The following is a 17,118-nucleotide window of genomic DNA, read 5'->3' on the forward strand; positions in this document are numbered from 1 at the left end:
AACCGAGTCGGAGTTGTTATGAGTAGTAGTGTTTACCACATACCACTAGTACAGTCGTTCAGTTGAGATTAGGTAACGCCGTAGCAGGAGTCTTGACTCTCTCGGTTCACCAAATAAACTAGTCAAAGGTGTCTTTCGCAGTGACCGAATTTGGTGACATTTTCTGTCCTTACTCTCCTATCGATTGATCGGCGGATCGAGTTTGTTGGGGTGGGAGCGGGGTTGGATGCGTGCGTGGGTGAAATGGCATACTGCTGGTGTAAGCCCAGCGTAAACTTGGTGTCACGGTTTCAGGCTTCAGAACGAGTGCCCATCACCAGGCCACTAGCTGGGGCACTGATAGACACCTTATGCGTTTCTTATAGTGACATTGTCTACTCTTTCAGCAAGACTTCAGAAGCGAAAAGGAGGGCTAATTGAAGGCTGCGTTTTGGTTTTGTTACTGTTGATGGAAATCGATGTTAGAAAGTTGGAAGCCTCAACTTTTGACTTTTTCAGGCAAGTCTCTGCTTGTGAAGCTGCACGTTTTGGTTTCACTGTGACACACTTGGCCACGTTTGTAAAGATGGGCAGGTATGTATGAGCGCACCGGCAAACATCCATAGAGCCCAAACTCGTAAGGCTGTTTCGTATGTTTTTTTTTTGAAACTTTCACCCGGGGGAAAGACTCCCCACCTGTTTCGTATGTAGGTAGTATAATACCCATCTTAGAATAGTTTAGATGCCTAGACTCGTTAGGATTTGTTTGGTTGCTCCCACGAATTTTGAGCATTTTGCATCTGTGGCCCGATATGCCACCGCGGGGTATTACGAGCACGTTCGGTTGAACGTGTTTCCATTTTTTTATGTTGCGCTAGAGCATATCGTTTGTATTTCGTTGCACACGTTGGCCCAATATGGTTACCTTGCATCCGTATATAGTTAGGTTACTAGCAAAAGCTGTGTTGGGCATTGTGTGTTATCGTATGATCACACACTCTTAGAATAACATTTAGGATAATAGCTAAATCACAATGGCGACAAACTGAACGAGGATTATGAAGTCATCCAATCTGCTAAATCATATCTGGCATGCACCCTTCCCAACTCTATAGTGTTTTTTCTCTTGAACTATGAACTTGGAGTGATCTTCGTCTGCCTCCTTTTTAGTCGCAAAACCTTTATAACATCTAATGTTGTAACAGTTCACTTGTGCATGCATGGCACGCCCACCATGAGTTGAGACTACTAGAATCTTCCTTGTGTACACCCTTCATCTATCAAATAGAAGAACAAACTATCAAATGCAAGAACCCCAAGTTCACAAGAACATTTGCAACATGAGCAATGTAAGATGCATGAATCATACAGCAAAAGCATCAAAAGTTTAACCTACCTACCATGGTGTGATCCTACGACCACTTCATCCCGTATGGTGTCAATCTATCATCATCATCATCATCATCATCATCACCATCACCATCATGTATCCTCGCCACCACCACCACCAAGCAGCCAAGCACTACTATATGAGTCTGGAAGGTCTTCCTAAGCTTGAGATGTTTTTGGTCCTCTAGCATCCCAACATACCCAAGACCTTGAGCCTTGTTGTCCGCGAAGTGGCTCAAGGCCACTATCATGTCCTACGAGTTGAAACTAGAGGCGTCCATGAATACAGTGTAGAGTCTAGGGTACACATTGACAGGATTGATGTCCCTGATAGCTACTGCAATTTCCTTCATGGCCACGGTCATTTTGGTGAAAATGATCACCTCATATTGCACCAAGGACGGCCTCATCCTATTCATCTCAGCAACAAGGATGTGATCACCAGACTTGTTAGGGTCCACTACAAAATGGTCGGCGGGCCATTGCGGTTTTGAACATCAGGGAGTTGCGGATCTACCACTAGCCTCGACATGGTGATTAGGAGTATTGAATTGTCTTTGATATATGTGTGTTTGTGTGTGTGCATGCGTGCGTGCGTGGGTGTGTGTGTGTGGCAAGCTCGACCTCGGTTACGAGGACTAGGCGGCCATGTCGCAACCGTAGTTACGTAGGTTTTCTATCTATTTAACTTTAGTTGTTTTATATTATTTTGCACTGTGCAATTTACATTTTATTGATATAAATATTTCTGGAAAAATATATGCATATGGCCGCTGGGTAGCCCCAATCCAAATAGACATGCGCTGAAAATTAGCATATTTTATGCCAGCGGCATGGCCCGAACGAATGAAAACGAACAAATTTAGTGTCTGCGGAGATGGCCTTAGCCAATGTTGTATACCAATTGGGTGCTGGAGTTAAGTTAGGTTCCGCATTAACATAATACCACTGTAACAGAAATCTTGACTCCTTTTGTAACTTTGTATTGCCCCACTTTGGCCAACACACCCTCCCCCCAATGATTCTTCTTATGTTGTATGTGCACCTAGCCTAACTATAGTTTCTGTAGTCTTCATACACGTATGCACTTATACATTTTTGCGTGTATTTGTTCTAGCATCAGTAGTAGCATGACTATACTAAGGATCGAACGGGTAATGCTCACAAATCCATCTGGATATCCGTGAGAGCTGCAGCAGAGGCTTCGTGGCCAGCTTCGAAGTAGCACGACACTGGGTCGTCCACGCTGGCAGAGGGCGGGCCCACGAGAACCGACTGGGCCTGTGGGTTCGTTTGGTACTGGTAGTCCTCGATGGGCCCCCATAGGCCCAGCTCTCGCTCCAGGTCCTCCAACCACCACTCTTGTCCGTCGTCGGTCGTTGCGGCGCTCGCCTCTGTTCCATTGCCGGGGCATGGCGCCGCATTGATACATGGTGCCTGTTCTGTTTCCGTGCACGCGCCGGTGCCGTCGTCGACGCCGTCCATGATGCTCCAGAGCTCCGGCACGATGTCGATCTCCGGCAGATCAAGCAGCCCGTCGTCGTCCACCACGCACGGCGGGGACGCGGACGAGCAGGGCGAGGTCGGCGCTGAAACGGACGGGCAGTGCGTCTCGGGGACGGTGTCCAGCAGCATGTCGAAGTCGAAGCCGAGGTCGACCACTGGGATCTCGATCTTGTCGACCTCTGGTTCTTCCTTGTTCGTGTTGCTCTTCTCGCCGGAGTCGCCGGTAGAGGAGTGGGTCGTCGCCGTGGTCGTGGAGGAAGACGGCGACGCTGACTTCACTGGCGCGTCGACGCGGGCGGTCTTCTTCTTGCTCTTGGCCCCTCCCGTCTTCTTCTGCTCGCCGGCGCTGGCCGCCACCCGCTTCTTGAGGTGGGTGTTCCAGACGTTCTTGATCTCGTTGTCCGTCCTCCCCGGCAGGCTCGCCGCGATCTTTGACCACCTAGACGTACACAATTTCGAGTTCAGTTGATTGTTAGTCGAGTTGAATAGAACGGCAGCTAATCCAGCTTGATGCAGGGTGTGCAAGCAATCGACGTACTTGTTGCCGAGCTTGTTGTGCAGTTTGATGAGAGTCTCTTCCTCCTCGGCCGTGAAGTTGCCGCGCTTCAGGTCGGGCCGTAGGTAGTTGATCCACCGGAGCCGGCAGCTCTTCCCGCACCGGAGCAAACCTGTCAAAAACATGTTAACATCCTAGACCAAATTGTCATGAACATGTACAACTCTGTTTCATCGACCGGCGGCGGCCAGGCCATTGCGTACCTGCTTGCTTGGGCAGGGCTCGCCAGTTGGGGTGGCCGTACTTGTGAATGTAGGCGATGAGGCGCATGTCCTCCTCCGGCGTCCATGAGCCCTTGTTGAGCCCCACCTTGGCGCAGCATGGTGCCCGGCCTTTCCCCATCGAAGCAACCTCCCGGCGTCGATCTTCTTCAAAGCTTCAACCACTAGCTCGAGTGCTGGGCTCGTCGTGGACGACGGACGGCCTCTGGACTCTGTCTGTGTTGTTGCTGTTGCGGTAGTGCCCTTGCTCTCTTGTACCGGACGTGTGCAAGCTGCAACCTGGACACATCCAGGACATGGCGTATATATAGTACGCGGGCACGGTGAAACTCTGAGGCTGGTAGGGACTCGCGTCCATCGTCTCCCTTGACACCGACGCGGGAAACGCCGACCGGCTGACACCGAAGCAGAGGCCACAGCGCGGTTTGTTTGTGTGTCGCCCCCCGCACGGGCTCCGCTCACCTACCTTGTGACGGTTCACGACATGATTCCTGAATGAGAACCGGCCGGCGAGGAGGTGGCGTTGCGTGTGACACAGCGGCGGATCCGCCTGGCCGCGACGGGCGTGCCACACGGGCGGCTCGCCGGCGTGGGCCTGGGCACGATCGATCTACATCGGTGGAGGCATTTCGTGCCAAGTTGGGTGTGTGAGTAGGATGTCCAATGTTGTCTGCCCGGGACGTTCTCGCGTGGTTACCCCACGATACGACGTCTGTCCTTCCTTGCCGCCGGCGACCCGTTCCACGGCGACACGGCGGCATCAGACATGCCGTGGATTCTGAACCTCTAATCATCGAGGTACGGTATGCAAGGTCTACAGAAGTATTTCTTGTTACAATCACCACATGCAACAGAGAAAGAAGATAGATGAAACCAACACACGGACATACGAATTTTAACGTCGAAAGCCCATCCAACAATTAGAGAAAAAAAAATGATGAGACCAAAAACTCACTATCGTGAAAAGAGTTACACAGCACTGTGAATTTCATAGATTCAACTTCTTCCATGCGGCAGCTTACAAAGAGGTATACATAGTGGTGGCATGACGACCTTTATGTAAATTTAGATCGCAATATAACATTTTTAAACCTCTAATAATCGCGGATCTAGCTCTGTTCGTATGCTTCTATTTATTCAGTGAGCAAGGTTTATGAGCATGTGGGTTTTGAGATAGATTCTGTTGTGTTGCTGAAACATTGGAATAATTGGATCACAGAACCTGTTTTAGATTAAATTAGTGTCGTATAGGTGTTGATTTTCTTTCCTTTAATATTGCAATTGAACATTGCGAAGCAAAGAGACGGCCCATTGTTATGCAAAGTATGCTGTTATGTAGGAGGTGTCGAGTTTCGGGAATCATGAGCCAGCATCTTTTTTACTCTCTCCGATCCATAATAATTATAGGGGGAATCTTAACTTTGTGATGATGGATCTATAAAGCACGCGTTTTACCTAAAAATAAAACATGCCGTGGATTATGTTCGGGATGGACTTCTGGTCATGGCAATCGAGACACACAAAGAAGTAGGTTAAACGGGACAGGGATGGCCAACTAGTAGTACCAAGATCTCTGCTTTTTGTGTGTGCCTCGTCCAAATCAATTTCAATGGTGGGGAACAGTCGCCAAATAAAGTGTCTTGCTTCCAACCAAATTTATTGGTAAGATCGGAAATAGTCACCACTGTTCTGGGAGCTCTGATAGGTGAATCAATAGTGCTCGCACCTAAGATTCATTACACTGGTTGTCTAATCTATAATTCATCCATTTTCTATTAATTATTACCAGGGGGGCAGCAGGAGAGTGGACTGCAACCTGATAACAAACACTTAGTTGATGCGCATAATTGTGAGTATAATGTATTATATTGCTTGTTAGAGTCAAAGAGAGAAGAGAGAAAAGTCCGAACGTACGGGCATGATAGGGTTTAAAGCAAGCGATCGCTGAAGATTTCAATATGCACCACAGTACCTGGATTAGATAGATCAATGTGAAACAAATGTGCGGAATTCGCACCGAGCGCTAGCTATGCTGTCGTACTTTCAAGATATTCCATATGCAGCGAACGCATTAAAAGATGGAAGAAGAATATGCGACGCTAAGGAATTTTATGTGTTTTCAAAGTATACATGTAGAAATCGGAAGATTAGTGCAATCTGATGCGTGCTGCTCATTTATCCCCCCCCCCCCCCCCCCCCCCCCATGAAATTTGTAGCCACTGTACCATTTATATGATGATAACAACTTTTCATCTTGACTATCCCAACAAATGATTTTTTGACGGTTTTACCCTTCTGAAGGTTTCAGAACATCTCGAGAAAAAACTACCCAATTTAACAACTTTTCATCTTGATTATCCCATGGAATGATTTTTTAACGGTTTTACCCTTCTGAAGGTTTCAGAACATCTCGACAACTGGATTTAGGCCATCAAGTCCAAGTGGCCTCGTCTTCTCTCAATTGCTTCCATTCCTAAACCGGTTTGGATCCACACCCAAACCATTACAAAAAAACAAATATGGTTAAACCACATGCATGAAGCCTGACTCAAGTGGTCGTATCAAAATCCCACATACCAATACCGCCTAGTAGGTGCCTCGCTTGTGCACGCCTAGGGTTAGGGCTTCCGATCTAGAGGTGGTGACAAACTGGCTATCGACAAACTGGCGGCAATGAACTAGCTTATGACGAATCGCAATGGCTAGTATCGAAGCTGGACACAACAATGCTTTGTCCGTGGCTTTGCGCAGGGGAATCAATGATGAGGACGAAGCTCTTGACCAAACCGAATGGGACTATTCTCATTTCCCCCTCCCCGCTTTCAACCGTCTACAGTACCTGAGTCCCACCTTGTGCTCACCGGGCCTCTCCTTCTTCCTCTCCGCCGGAATAGCCGGCCAGAGATGGAAAGGAGATGGCGCCATAGTAGTTGGTATGATTAGTTTTAGGTCTTTCGGCAGTTTGCCGGTAGTTGGGAGTAGGGCACGAGATCTCTTGGACCAGATCTGGTGCATCCTGGGATGGTGGTTCTTCTTCGTCGAGCTTCGGCGACCGGAGACGATAAGGTCCCCCCACCTCAGGGATCTCTGACAATAAGGTCATGTCCTGCTGCTTCAAGATCAAAGTTGCTCTGCTGCTCTGGTTTCCTCCTCTGACCGGCCATGAAGGCGAGGGGATGAGGAAACTGGATGCTAGCTCGCGGGAGGCAGCCTAGGGTCATGTTCATCCCTATCGTTTCGATGCGGCGCCAGGCAATCGTCGCTGGGGTCCTTCCCTGTGCTCCCGAGGTGGGGGACGGTGAAGATCTCCACAGCTGCGAGGCCCTCCCTCAATAAGCGTCTCTACCTCTTCTGCAACGGAGGCCAGACACCTTCGTTTCTCCTCTCGGCCGGCCCCGGTGGCGAGGGATGGGAGCGAGTGTCTGTTGGTCTGGTGACCATGCATGCAGAGGTGGTTACCCGGGAGTTCTTCTTGCGCACAACACACGGTGACCGTCATCGTCGCCGTGATCTCCGGCCGTATTGGCGGCCTTTTCTCAACCTCCCTAGTGGAGGCCTCTGGATCCGTCGCGGGAGCTCGCCATGCTCAGGAATCCAAGTGGTGCGTCCCCGGCGTCCTTGGTGTTGCTGCGGCTGGATCCTTGCGCCGAAGAAGAGCAAGCGAGCGAACTCCTCTCTGTTCTCGGCTGAAAAGCCTGGAGGTCGTCGGCGTTCTGGTGGTGGAGAGCCCGATGTACTTAATTGCATTTTCTCATCCTCTTACAGGGTGTTTTCTGCAAAAAACAGGCCTTATCTTCAAATAGTAGGTTCATTAGGGCAAGTGTAGTAAAGGGTCTCTTTGTAAACTTGTACCCGCCACGTGTTCGAATATAATCTCCCCTAGGGTCTTCTAGACCCTGGTACTGTTCAAAAAAAAAAAACCCGAAGGGGGTGGGAATGCCCATGGCCTCCTTTTACTCCTAGGAAGTTGTACATGTACCCTGAAGACCGGGGGCCATATATAACAAATCACTCCAAATTATAAATGGATAAAAAAGATTCACAATTTGTAAATAAATGGAGCTATCCGAATAGGAATTTACAAACAAGATAACTAGCGTCAAGTAGAGGACAAAAAAAGTACAACTTTTTCGAGAAACTGGAATGAGCACTATATTTCTGGTAGATGTAACTTAAGTGCTTGAGCTGATGAGCGCAGTCACCCATTATGTAATGCTGCTTTTTAAGTTTCCAACTAATCCACAACTGATAATCTATATACATTTTGTCCGCATAATGTTAGTGGGGGCTGCATTGCATTTCAACTCCACTTGATTGTCCATCCAACCAAATTTGACTGAAGAAATGGCCATGTGTGCAGCAAACAACGATTGGCGCTCCAAGAAGAGATTGTCATGCACATCAGAGCTGATCGTAGTGTTGTCACCTCAAATAGCAGACGTTTTCGTGATAATCGCATGTAATTTCGCGTGTGTAGACTAACTGGAGGGTACCCGATTTTAGCAAAAGCGTGCTCTGACCACCCAACCTCCTTCCAATATTCCATGCACATAGACTAAACACATACGAGCGGTGCCACGTCGTCTTTCATTTTCGGTTCGAAGGGAATAAGAAAGCAGGGGACATTATCTTGCTCATTATCTCGGCGCAATATGTATGTTAGAATTTCATACATAACTGGAAAGGGACTGGCATGCCTGGCATTCACACAAATGGAAAGGAGGAGCTTGCAAGCTAGCTTCGATCGTCCAGAAAACAAATCGTGGCTGGCACTGCACACGCTTTGTCTCTAAATTTTTCAATAATTTTTCCAAGATCAAGACGAATCACTTTTCGGTTGAGAGCTTTGAATCGTCCTGCAGCACGTCACCATGTCCGACAGCAGGAGACCTGCAGCTAATTTGAGTGACGCAGCTGAGAAACATTATAGGAGAGTAAACGGCTCAGGATCCAAATATTGTCCAATGTTGTAAGACTAGCATTTGTTTAGCAGCATCACCAAGTAATCTCACTCTAATACAATATAAGAAACATACTAATAAATTGATAAGATCCGCCATAGCGGTTGAGCGGTTGAGAGCTGCAACAAATCTTTTCCAGCTGCTGCTGCTGCTGCAAGAGTCGCACGCTACTCTACCACTAGGTGGCTGCTGGGGGTACTTCCATCATGCCAGCATGCATGCACCTATAGATCGAGTTACATGATGATTGCACAAAGTGTAAAATACAAACCCTAGATGTTCTTGGTGACGACTAAACAGGCGCCCTTCAACAACCAAATCGCTTTCTATCCGGAGACTGCAGCAGATTCTAATGTGTGCCCCAGCGCACGCGCCTCAAGTCTTCGAGTTAGGGTAACCAACATGGCTTCCGTCGCCGTTTTACCTTCCCCCTGAACCTAACCCTTGACATGCCTCTCTCCCTCATCGTGGAAATCCATCACGCGCCACGAATTTTGCGTCGCCGGGTGCGGCTCCATGGATCCGTCCCTGGAGAAAGAAATATAAGGAAGTGGTGAGCTCGCCCGGCACCTGCCCTCTGTGATACGTACCCTACCTAAATCTGAATGACACTTTAGCTAACCTCATCAGTGACATGTTTGAAGGACGGGATGGAGAGCCAACGGCATGAGAGAAAGATGAGGAAGACACACTAGTGGAAAACAGGCCTAATGTCGCAGGTCGTAAGCCCCTTTTGTCGCGGGCGGCCAGCCGCGACAAGGGAGGCGCGACAAAAGATCCACTCTTTTGTCGCGGGTCAATTACCACCCGCGACATATGGTCCTCCACGTGGCAGGCGCGGGGCGCGCAGGGGACAACCCCTTTTGTCGCGGGCGGTATTACCACCCGCGACAAAAAGGCCTGTACATGGCGCGCGCAGAACGCTGCTGCTTTAGGGTTTGAGGGGTGCCGCCCCCCCCCCCCCCCCCGCCACCGGCACCGCGCCTGGTTTGTTTCATTTTTTCTTTTTAAAATAAAAGTTGCATACTTTTATAAGCTACTACAAGTTGTATACGTTCATTTATTATATATAGATCGAGCAAACAAATATTGGAAGGAAAAGTCTATTCGTAGATTCCCCTTACATATATACATGGAGCTTACTACTACCGGGATAAAAGCCCGTCGTCTATTCGAACTAATACATATACATGGAGCTCCCTACTACCGACGGCTCTTTGGACTAAACCGGCCGTTGTCGTCTATTACTTCTGTCAACAGAAATGCCGCCAGTTCCTCCGTAATTCCTAGTATGTGTTCCTGTGGTTGGAGTTTCCCCGCATGTAGTCGACTTATATAGGAAAATGAGATGAATATGATTATATCAATCTTGATAACGAAGTATTGACGATAATAAATTAAAGTTGTGAATGTTATTGCTTATGTTGAATCTATTATCATTGTCCTGCTCAGTGGTTAACATGCGAATGGATTCGCAAACGTAGTATCCACATAGATTCGTCCCCTATGGCTGCTGGGCGCACGATACAATAGTAAATGTTAGCTGTTCTGCGAAGTGCTCACCCGTAATAACCTCCTTGAAAGATGTCCAAACCCTGCCAGGCAAAAGAATGATAGAATTAATATAATGGATGATTAATTAATATCTCACTAAAGATATAGCGCGACAATGATTGAAATTACCTCTGGAGAATCTCCTGCAAGTCGCGGAACCCGTCCAGACCTCTATTCAATGGGTCGCTTACTTCAACAATTCCCTTATCAACTTTAATGTTTAGCAGAATCCAGTGGAAACTGCACATGTTTATATAGACGTCATGAATTAGACTTAACATCGAGTAAGAAAAACTGAATGTGCACAATAGATCAGTAAGACTCTCACCTGTAGTTGTAAGGAAAGAGTATTGAATCACAGAAGCTTTGCTCCACTATAAACCTCGTTAGGTTTTCCACCGTTTCTTCGATTTTATTCTTTACGGTTTCATGATGTACTTTATCTGGGTCAACAAACCCAACATTGTACACCTTATTATGGATGCATTCAACCATCTTCAGTCTGCATAAGAGAACACATATGGTATAATGAGTATATGCAATGAACAGGAACAACTGAATGAACATGAACTTATATGTAGTTAAGAACTTACAAGCAGTAGCAACTCATTAGAGATTTGTCGAGGGCGTCTAAATTGAATAACTGCTAGAGTTCATTCATCTCCATATGGATCTGCTCCCTTCGGAAGTAATAATCTCCTGGGATATCCGCCACGATGAAACTTGTGTTCTCCTTGCACGCATTAAGGTACCACTGATGCAAATTCCGCATATGCGTTGGCAGTTTATGCAGACTCTCTTTGCTGACTAAGTCGGCCCCGTAGACAAATTTACGAGCTATATCAGCCCTAGGTACTGCATCGGAGAACATCATGTCCTCCACGGTCATGCCAATTTGAGCCGCTAGCGTCGCAGCTTCGTCCATATCGAAAGGACCAAGTTCCTGGTACGCCAAGGGAACTTGCAACACTTTAAGTGTTGGGAGCGATTGTTTGGCTTGTGCTCCGAGCTGGAAAACTTCCTTTCCTTTTCTGCCTGCTGTCGCTTGCTTGGCCCAACTTTTCTGCTTTTTCCCAAATATTTACTTTTAGTCTCATCTAAATAGTGTGTGCATGTATTATATCCTTTGTTCGTCTGTCCTGAAATGTTACTAAGAGCAGGCCAATCATTGATGATTACGAATAGCAACGCTCGTAGGTCAAATTCTTGCTCGGTGTGCTCATCCCACACACGTACACCTGGTTTGGCCCACAACTCCAAAAGTTCATCAACTAATGGCCTTAGGTACACATCAATGTCGTTGCCGGGTTGCTTTGGGCCTTGGATAAGCACTGGCATCGTAATGAACTTCCGCTTCATCCACAACCAAGGAGGAAGGTTGTAGATACATAGAGTCACGGGCCAGGTGCTGTGACTGCAGCTCTGCTCCCCAAAAGGATTCATGCCATCTGACCAAACCATAAGTTCCTTGCCTCACCTGCAAATTCCGGGAACTCTCTCCCGATGTTTCTCCACTGCCGACCATCAGCGGGGTGCCTCAACATCGCGTCTTTCTTACGTTCTTCCATGTGCCATCGCAACAACTTGGCATGCTCTTTGTTTCTGAACAAACGTTTCAACCGTGGTATTATGAGAGATACCACATCACCTTCGCAGGAACCCCTTCCTGGGTGGCTCGCCCTCAACATCACCAGGGTCATCTTTTCTGATCTTATACCGCAATGCACCGCATATCGGGCATTTATTCAAATTCTCGTACTTCTCAACGCAGTAGAGGATACAGTCATTAATGCATGCATGTATCTTCTGCACATCTAATCCTAGAGGGCAGACAAGCTTCTTTGCTTCATACGTACTGACGGGCAATTCGTTATTTCTTGGAAACAACTTCTTTAATATTATCATGAATTTTTCAAATCCCGAGTCAGTCACACCGACCTCTGCCTTCTATTTCAGCAATTCCAATATGCTACCCAACTTTCTCTGCCATCTTCACAACCTGGGTACAACAATTTGTGGTGATCCTCTAACATCTTGTCGAACTGCAACCTCTCCTTATCCGTGCCACAGTCTCTTCTTGCATCAGAAATGGCCCGACGAAGATCATCATCACCAGGATCATTGCTGCCCGTTCTTCACCTCCTTCTTCTTCATTGTCTTCCATTGCGGTATCATCGCATTCAGAGAACATAGATCGGTACTGGTCATTGTTATCTTCTTCTTCATCGCCGTCTTCCATCATAACCCCTTCTTATCCGTGCTTGGTCCAAACATTATAGCTGGACATGAATCCAAACCGAAGCAGGTGGCTCTTAATGTCTCTTGAGCAAGAGTAATCATTCTCGTTCTTACATTTCAGACATGGATAACACATAAAACCTTGCTTCGACTTGTTGGCCTCGGCCACAAGTAGGAAAGAATTCATGCCCTCTCTGAAAGCAGGAGCACATCGGTTACCGTACATCCATGGATGACTCATCTGCATCATAAGTACAATTATGTATCAGATGCAATCACCTTGCTAAAATTAGTATTGTACGAATTATGTATACGAGAAAATAGCTGCTAAACTTTTAGGATCAAAATGAGAAGAAATCTTATCAAATAAAATCAAGTGACATCCCTCACAAACATTTCATCAAACACCTCTTGTGCACATGAAGAAAAAAAGAGGCAGCATAACCCCCACCTTTCACCACCAAGGAAAAAAATGAATGGAGGTGGGGGGCTGGCTGTGTGTATATATAGACATGGTCCTTTTGTCGCGGGTCGTAATACAACGCGCGACAAAAGGGGTGCCAGCAGGAGGCGCCAAACCTCAGACCCCTTTTGTTGCGGGTTGTGATACAACCCGCGACAAAAGGGCGTGACAAAAGGCTCGGCCCGCTCCAAAGGGTTTCGGGGTGACGTGGCCACACCATTTGTCGCGGGTGCAGTTACGCCCGCGACAAAAGGCTCCCACGAAAGCCCTGTTTTCCACTAGTGACATCACCGCCTGTAAGCTAGCGCACGTTAGTGGCGTGGGGCAAGGCTATTTTACCTATCTCGAGATTGCTGCTTAGGGTATCTCCAATGGAAGTATTTCGGACGTTTAAAATGGCCTCGTGCTTCCGTTTGCGTGCGGATTCAAAAATTATCGTTTTTGACTGCGTGTTCGTTTGCGTTTGGATGTGCTTCCAGGGCGATCATATTATATTTCCAACATATTTTTCATTCAGCTCAAATACATGAAGTAAATACAAAATAAAAACAAGAAGGAAGAACAAGACCGTAGACTACTTGTCGCCCATCGGGGCGATTGACGGCCCGGTCCCGTCGTTGCCTCACTCCCTTCTCATCAGCTTCTCCACCGCCTGCCGCTCCATCCGCCGTGCGGTCGCCAGAGCTCGGTGGGCCGCTGCGTCCACCAGGAGGCGCTGCCGCAGCATCTCGTTGGCGGCATGTTCGGCCTTCTTCAGCGTCTCGAAGGACTCGACTAAGGCTCTCTGCTACGCCGCCTTCTCCTCCGGGTCAGCCCCATTCCAGTCGAACTCGGAGTCGTCATCGTCGAACTCGTCCTCTGCGGCCGCCGCCTTCCTACGGTGTTCCTACTCTACGGCGAACGCCGCGTGGGCCGCCCGCTCCTCCTCTGCCTCCTGCTCCGTGTTAGCCATGAACTTCGCGTCCATGGCCGTGTCGATGATGTTGTCCGCGCTATCTTCGTTCTCCTCGTAGGAGCTATCGGCCGGGGGAGGTGGAGTTGGAGGTGGAGTCGGAGGTGGACGCGTAGTAGCCTGGCCGCGTCCGGCACTGCTCATGGCAAAGGTGTAGGACATGTGTGAGGCGGCGCTACGGTGGAGGTTGTGCGACGTCTAGGGTTTGTGTGGAGGAGGAGATGAGAGGCAGCCGAGCGTGCGCCTCTGTTTATATACACTGGAGGCAGCCGAGGGGCGTGGCATGCATGGCATCACCATTAACTTCATTGGCAAAGGTAGGCGGCGGCCGCTCGGCAGGCGAGGCATCACCATTAATGTGGCGCGGACTGCCGAAGCGACGCCTTTTCGCCAGTACTGGCGCCGCTAAGAAGACGCATCGAGCCAGGGTCGCTGTCAGGCGAGCCTGGCGAAATGTCTGCCCAGAAGAGAGCGGTCAGGGGCCGTGACCATGCAGCGTCCGCAGAGACGCATCTGAGATGCATATTTAGGCCAGGTTTGCGTCTCCGCGAACAGGTTTACTTTATCTAAATATCATAAATCATGAAGTTAGTTTACTTGATATGGTGGGCAAGTTACACAAATCCTGGCCAGGAGGAAAGGAGTACATGCTAGTAGCTGCCGACAAATTTACAAAGTGGATAGAAGCAAAGCCGATAAATTCGCCAGACGGAGCATCCGCAGTAAAATTCATAAAAGGCCTCGTCTTCAGATTTGGAGTGCCCCATAGCATCGTCACAGACAATGGCAGCAACTTCACATCCCACGAATTCAAAGATTATTGCAAAGAAGTGGGTATCAAGTTACACTTTGCGTCAGTTGCGCACCCGCAGACCAACGGCCAAGTCGAGAAAGCTAATGGAATCATCTGCAATGGCATTAAGAAACGCTTATTAGCACCACTGGAGAAAGCTCGACACACCTGGCCAGAGGAGTTGCCCAGTGTATTATGGAGCATACGAACAACACCAAACACAGCAACACAAGAAACTCCGTTCTTCTTGGTTCATGGAGCAGAAGCAGTATTACCAATCGAGATAGAGCATGACTCTCCACGAGTCGTGGAATATGATGAAGAGGTGTCGAGAAAAGCGCTAGAAGATGACGTCGATGCACTTGATGAAGCTAGAGACGAAGTACTGTCTCGGGTAACCAAATACCAACAGGACTTGAAGAATTACCACAGTCGACGTTTGCGGCCAAGATCTTTTCAGGTGGGAGACCTAGTTCTTCGGCTCACGCAAAAAAGTCATGAAAAACTCGAGTCACCATGGCTTGGCCCTTACATTGTCACAGAAGTAATCGGAGGAGGAGCATACAGGATAAAGGACAAGAAAACAGGGGTGGAGGAGCAAAACCCCTGGAACGTGGCGCAACTCAGGCGGTTCTACGCCTAGAGCTGAAATATAGTCCTTTTAAAACTTCAATGTACTGAAACGCCCGCGAGTTTTCAGACGCACTCTTTTCCTTTTTCGGGGCACCGAGTGGGGCCGGGAAAGGTTTTTAATGAGGCGGGCTCGCGGTGCTGCAATATAATAAAGATAGTGTCAATATAACTTTTCTTTATCGATACGCTCAAAGTCTCCGATCCAATGAATTTCAATATAGTTCCTCGAAAAAAGAAAAGCCTCGCCTTGGTATTAAAATACCTCGCGAGTCAATAAAAATACAAAATAGTACTCAACAAAGAAGCTCGGGGGCTGATACTCGCCAAAACTACATATTGAATAAATGCCTTGGTTCAAAACCTCGCAATACACAAAATACAGTAAATAGCCACCGAAACACTCGGGAGTTAGACAAATATAGAAATACGATGATTGCTTCACAATATAATCACAATCATGGGTTACAAAGAAGAGTTATCTACCAGAGGAAAATAATTAGTCATGATTCAATATGTCATCAAGGGTAATTCTGTTTTCTTCAGGAGCAGCGCCAAGAAAATCAGCATAATGACCATCTGCAAAAAAGTCGGCATCCATCCGAAGAAGGTCTTCAATCATTTCTTCGGCTATAGGCGAAACCTTCGTGTTAATTCGGTCGACACCAACTCTTCGGCGCCTTACCTTCTCATGAATTTTCGCAACAACTTGGGTCAGGTCAAGCTTTGAGTGGCAGATCTGAAGCATGATAAGGGCAAATCTGGCGCCAGCTACCAGTTGAGCTCTGACAAAATCATGGATCTTCTGGGCATCCTTAAATTTCCCCATTAACTCGGGAAGAGTTTGTGGTTGAACGTTCCGAGGAAACATGGAGTTATAAACCATAGACAGGGTCCTGGTACAGAAGTCAAGGAAGTCGCGAGTTTGAGAGGCGCGATCCTGAAATCTGACAATCTGGCGGGTCCTCTCTGGGGTAGCCCAAAACAGAGAACCATGGTCAAGGGCAAGGTTAACAAGGAGGTTCGTCCTAGTATTTACCCTCTTTTCTTCGGCAACAGCATCAGTAAAGGAACCTATTAAAACAACAGAGCAGAAAACTTTAAGAGACGCAGCATGAAGACGGAAAATATCGGAGGATGAAACAAGCATACCCGACATATCCGCACTGGCTTCATTCATTAACTCGAGCATGAAATTTTCTCGAGTAGTCGCCTTTTCAGCCTCGGAAGCAGCGATTTCCTTAGCAGCCACGGCCTCGCGAGCTTGCTGAAGTGCAATTTTTTTGGCTTCAGATGACTTATGAGACTTTTCCATCATCACAAGTGTTTGCTTCTTTGCATACTGAAGTTGCTGCCGAAGTTCATCCAATTCTTGCGGCAAGGAATCCTCGACAGGTGTAGTATCAGCAAGAGTTCTCCTTGAGCGAGAAGAAGAAGGCGAAACATTGGAAGGAGCGGAAGATGGAGTATAGTTATCAAATACCAACTGAAATTTAATAAAACAAGACAACATCAATCAACAAGCAAAGATAGAGTTTTCATTAATCTTTCGGAATAGTTACAAAGGCCTTACAGTGGAGCTAATGAAGTACGTGTCGCCAAAAAACTACTTTGGCGACAAGAACAAAAGAAACAGAGAAAGAAAAACAAAGAGGCATGCAACTAGACCTCCGGCCTTGATGAGCTAGGAGTTGAAGCTGGTTTGATCCCGAGATAGGCCAAAATTTTCTTCGTATTGGGCTTGGCTGCCTTAATCAGCGACCTCCATCTTGACTGCTCTATCTGATTGGTGTCGCCAACTTTCATCCAATCAACAGTTTGTTGGCTGTCAGCAACCAGGGCAACAGTGCTTTCGACAGCAATCTTCATATTTTCC

The 17,118-nt window shown here is 47.7% G+C and overlaps 1 protein-coding gene across 1 annotated transcript; it reads right to left on the minus strand.

Annotated features, from left to right (window-relative positions):
- Positions 1 to 2,330: 2,330 nt before the first annotated feature.
- Positions 2,331 to 3,910, minus strand: LOC127336397 (myb-related protein Zm1). Its single transcript, XM_051363206.2, has 3 exons — positions 3,634 to 3,910; positions 3,413 to 3,542; positions 2,331 to 3,313 (listed from the first exon to the last, which is right to left on the minus strand). The coding sequence occupies exons 1-3, from the start codon at positions 3,770 to 3,772 to the stop codon at positions 2,530 to 2,532; spliced, it is 1,053 nt and encodes a 350-aa protein (XP_051219166.1). The 5' UTR covers positions 3,773 to 3,910; the 3' UTR covers positions 2,331 to 2,529.
- Positions 3,911 to 17,118: the final 13,208 nt, after the last annotated feature.

This window comes from Lolium perenne, chromosome 2, assembly GCF_019359855.2.
Source record: "Lolium perenne isolate Kyuss_39 chromosome 2, Kyuss_2.0, whole genome shotgun sequence".
Taxonomy (NCBI): domain Eukaryota; kingdom Viridiplantae; phylum Streptophyta; class Magnoliopsida; order Poales; family Poaceae; genus Lolium; species Lolium perenne.